This window comes from Mangifera indica, chromosome 4 (genome assembly GCF_011075055.1).
Source record: "Mangifera indica cultivar Alphonso chromosome 4, CATAS_Mindica_2.1, whole genome shotgun sequence".
NCBI lineage: Eukaryota > Viridiplantae > Streptophyta > Magnoliopsida > Sapindales > Anacardiaceae > Mangifera > Mangifera indica.
Genome location: NC_058140.1, coordinates 616,544 through 621,133, shown reverse-complemented (window position 1 = coordinate 621,133; position 4,590 = coordinate 616,544). Strand labels below are relative to the sequence as shown.

At 35.8% G+C, this 4,590-nt stretch overlaps 1 protein-coding gene across 1 annotated transcript; it reads right to left on the bottom strand.

Annotated features, from left to right (window-relative positions):
* Positions 1-1,665: 1,665 nt before the first annotated feature.
* LOC123213083 (LEAF RUST 10 DISEASE-RESISTANCE LOCUS RECEPTOR-LIKE PROTEIN KINASE-like 1.1) lies at positions 1,666-4,213 on the bottom strand. Its single transcript, XM_044632441.1, has 4 exons — positions 3,470-4,213; positions 3,226-3,261; positions 2,858-3,112; positions 1,666-2,768 (listed from the first exon to the last, which is right to left on the bottom strand). Exons 1-4 carry the CDS (start codon positions 4,167-4,169, stop codon positions 1,807-1,809), a joined length of 1,953 nt encoding a protein of 650 aa, XP_044488376.1. The 5' UTR covers positions 4,170-4,213; the 3' UTR covers positions 1,666-1,806.
* Positions 4,214-4,590: the final 377 nt, after the last annotated feature.

The following is a 4,590-nucleotide window of genomic DNA, read 5'->3' as shown; positions in this document are numbered from 1 at the left end:
TATTTTGAGTTCTTTTAATCCTTTGATTGATATTTTTGTCAAACCCATTCTCCCTTTTTACACCTTATTCTTGAATTCTCAATTGGATCACCAAAACTTCTCCAAAGTCTCTGGTCAAGTCTTTGTACTTGTGGTGTTTATTAACACAGAGAGGGAGTTGAAAAGTTTTACATTTGCCTTTTCCTAACCTTGAGCTCAGCTTGCACCTGTTTCCTTCTGGTGCACTTATTCTTCCCTATGCAATTTCCAAGTCAACCCAGTGTGTTTGGATGGACATAGCAACTCAAATTCTATATTGAGAAAGTAGCAATAATTGATTCTTTTCTTGCTTCTCTTACCAGTAGAGAGATCTCTTTTCTTTTGCTTCTACTTTGTACATGTCCAAGTTTCCGTTGTGGTCTCCCGGATGTAGTCAGCTTCCCCTTATCTAATCGAAGACATATGGAATTTGGGTTTTTAGTTGTGGATTGTGACATCTTGATCTGATGGTTCAACCCACGTTAAGACATTGTCTGTTTTGGACACACAAATTGTATCCACTCTTAAGCATGATATGAGTGAATAGACACTTGTATGACACCCAAAAATAAATAAATCTGTAGATGAAAAACACTGATGAAAAACTGCAATGGCTAGAAAACAGTTTTATACAGATGACTATGAAAAATGTTTTCCTTATCCATGTTGTGGATCACGCAGCTTCTAGGGAAAAACCTTGACAACTGATTCTAGATGCAGTGTCACCACTAGCCCGTTTTGTTGTCACAGATGTAGGTGACAGCCTGATATTCTTCAGCAAGGAAGCCTCATGACAGTCTGGAGATGAAGCTGCCAGCTGCAAACTCTTCAACACTTCATTATGATTGTTTAAATTCTTTGGCTTGCAGTCTCTACTTTCCGATCCATGGAAGGTCTTATTTCCTTGTTTTGTTGAAGACATAGAAAGGCAACTCTGCAACTGAAGTTGCCATCCTTTTTAACTTGTTCATCTGATTGAAATCCAAGACATGACTATGGACGAAAAACTGCAGCTCTGAAACTGAAGCTGTTGTCAAGGGTAATTGTTTTAATTTTCATGTTCCAATAGTCTACCCATAAGATATTGTCCGCTTCAAATATACAGTTTAGACTCAACGTCTTCATTGAGGTATAGAGTAATTTCTAATACTATTAATAATTTATAGTCAAGATATTGTCCGTTTTAAATAGTTAAATAACTTTTTGATCTGTTAATATAATTATGAAAATTTTTGATTCATACTAGCTTCATATATAACAAATCTCATGTAGCTTGGGAATGATTATAAAATATTGCTTAAATAGTTTATACGCTCTTAAACTATGTAAAATGTTTTCAGTTACAAAATCCTAAAGTAAATAGATTTTAATGGGTAATTCTATACATAAATGGTAGGTATCCATATAAACAAATTGATGTGTCCTTATATCATAAGGTTATCTAATTGTTTACATTTCTAATTCAAAAACATGTCATTTTGTTTATATTTATTAGTATTTAACCTTATGTGTATAACGTACTATCGAAGTTATGCTATTTTATCTGACTTTAGGTCAATTATTGACTGACTAAAGGTCACTTCATTGGCTTGCTTGTAGCAAGTGCTAGGAAAATGAAAAGGAATGGATTTAATGCAAGAAAGCATCTGTTTTAATGTCACTATATATTATAAATTGACTTTTCCCAGTGTTCCACTATTGTTAAATATCAGAAATACATACCTAAATCATAATTGAAATATATTTTGATTATACAAATTTCAATCAGGCAGCTTGTAGGCAAAAATATTAACAACTGACAGTAGATGTAGTGTCAGTACTAGTCCATGTGGTTGTAACAGATGTAGGTGACAGCCTGATATTCTTCAGCAAGGAAGACTCATCACAATCTGGTGATGAAGCTGTTGGTTGCATGCTCTTCAAGAGCTCATTGCCAGTGTTCAGATTCCTTGGCTTGCATTCTCCACCTTCAATTCTCTTCAGTTCCTCCAATACTGCATCCATGGAAGGTCTCATCTCCTTGTTCTGTTGCAGACATAGAAAGGCAAGCTCTGCAACTGAAGTTGTCATCCTTTTAACTTGTTCGTCTGATTGAAATCCAAGAGATGGGTCAATCAGCTCTTCAATTAAACAGTTCTGAATCCTGTTTACTGCTAAGTAAGCCAAGTTAATCTCTTGTTTTTGCCTATCCATATCGACAGGAGGCATTGATGAAATGAGCTCAATTAGGACAACTCCAAAACTGTAAACATCACTCTTATCTGTTAACTGATAACATAAATGATACTCCGGATCAACATAGCCTGGACTTCCTTGTGGAGTTGTTGAAACATGAGTGACATCAATAGGAAACAATCGTGAAAGTCCGAAATCTGCAACTTTTACGTTGAAATTGCTATCAAGTAGAATGTTGTTAGTCTTCACATCCCTATGTATGATATCAGAAGCATGGAGGTAAGCCAATGCGCTAGCTGTTTCTATTGCAATGTTCATACGAATTGGCCATGGAAGTGAACCAGGCTTTGCTTTTTCACCGTGAAGATGATCAGCAACAGTTCCATTAGGAATGAATTCATACACCAGGAGGAGACCCTGTGGACTGTGACGCGAAGTGCAGCCATAAAGGGTCACAAGATTCTTGTGGCGCAATCGAGTGAGGATCTCAATTTCATTCATAAACTGCTCGAACTTTCTATAATTATGCTCATGAAAGCGCTTCACTGCAACTTCTCGCCCGTCTTTCAGTTTTGCTGATTACAAGGGATCAAATTAGCCATTTAGCAATCAAATATTCTTCTTCTAAACATTCAACAGAAATATAAATTGTTTAGCTTCTTACCATAATATACTCTTCCAAAGCCTCCATCTCCAATCTCTTTCTCATGACTAAAGTTGTTAGTGGCTTCTGCAAGTTCTTTGTAGGAGAAGACTGGCACCCCAAAGCAGACACTGCCCACATCCAGCTCTGATTTAGCGGACGGATCAGAAGGAATGTATCTTGAATTGAAGCTTGGAGAAGTATATTTTTGTTTCTTTCGTTTCCAAATAACAAGCAGAACCACAACCAGGATTGCAAAAGCTCCAATTCCGATACCTAATGTGCAGCAAATGAATTTTAAATGATCCTGAAATGTCAATGGACTGACTAAACACCAGTCTGAATAAGAAATTTCATAGTTATAATGGTTCATCAAAGAGTTACTTTACCAAGTGCTGGGCCTAGCTTCGATGATGATTTTTCCTCTGCAAAATTAGTTACAAATACAATACTGTTAGTTCAGAGAACAAGCAAATTTGTGATCTGCTTCATCCAGATTCTTGGTAAGATTATAAAAATATCAGACAAATGGGATTTTGGCATGGTTAAAATTAACTTTACAAGAATGATTTGGCCATGAAAATTTATGAAACCTGCATGAATTTCCATAACCTTACGGTAATTTTTTTATACCTGTTCTTGAATTTGGCTCTGAAGAACATTGAAACTGTCCCTGGTTGTCTTGACACACGCCGCCTCTCCGAAAACAGTCGATACATTCTCTGGTTACATTCAGTTGAAGACGGAACCAACCAGTGTATAACTTTAGGAAGTCCACACGCTTTTGACTCTTGTTCACCAGGAGCTGAATCACAGAACAATCAGGATGAAGTTTTCCCAACTTCTCGTTGCTTGAGTCATTTTGGTAGCCAATAGTGAAGTTTTTGTTCTGTTTGCAGACCGCAGTGAAATTAGTATAACTTTTTGCAGCAGGGCATCTGAAAAAGGTTTGATTGTAAGGTTCAACCGATAAAAAAGGAGAGCTTGGAAGGCTCAAATTTCTGTAGGCACAGTAGTTCACAGGTCTCAAAAACGTTTCATTTTCTTGAAGGGTGATTGTGTTAGTTTGAGAGATGGCTGTAACATAAAACCATGGCCAATCTTTATGCAACTTAATCCTGGGAACTTGTTCACTGCAGTTGTCTATCTTCAAGAATCCACAATCAGAATTTGTTCCATTGAAGAAGGGAAAGCCTACGGGCCCCAGAGATCCACATTCAAAAGGTTTACATCTGGGGTTGCCTCCTTCTTCTTCTACAGCCAAGGCCAGAGCAAAACCTAAAAGAAGAATGATAGCAAAGAGCATACTGTAAGAGATGGAATCCATTGCCATTCCTATCAAAGAGCTTAAAATATTTAACAGTTCAAATGTTTTGCTTTACTGTCTCATATTATATTATTGTTTCTTTGTCTTTACGCCCCAATTGCTTAACCTTTCGAACACGCAGTTGACTTGGAAATCGACCGAGAAGACTTGAAGAGCCTGGAGGTAGGACTGTCTAGAGGGTTTTCAGTACAAATGGATAGTCAATATGTCCAGCTAACAATAAAATTTTTATGGAATATGAATTTTAGGTATACACACACACACACACATATACATATATATATATATATATATATATATATATATATATATATATATATATATAAAATTAAAAGATTTTAAATTAACGATAAAATAATATTTAATTATGTAATAACATATATAAATATAATATATTTATGTATCTAAAATAAAAAATAATCTTTTT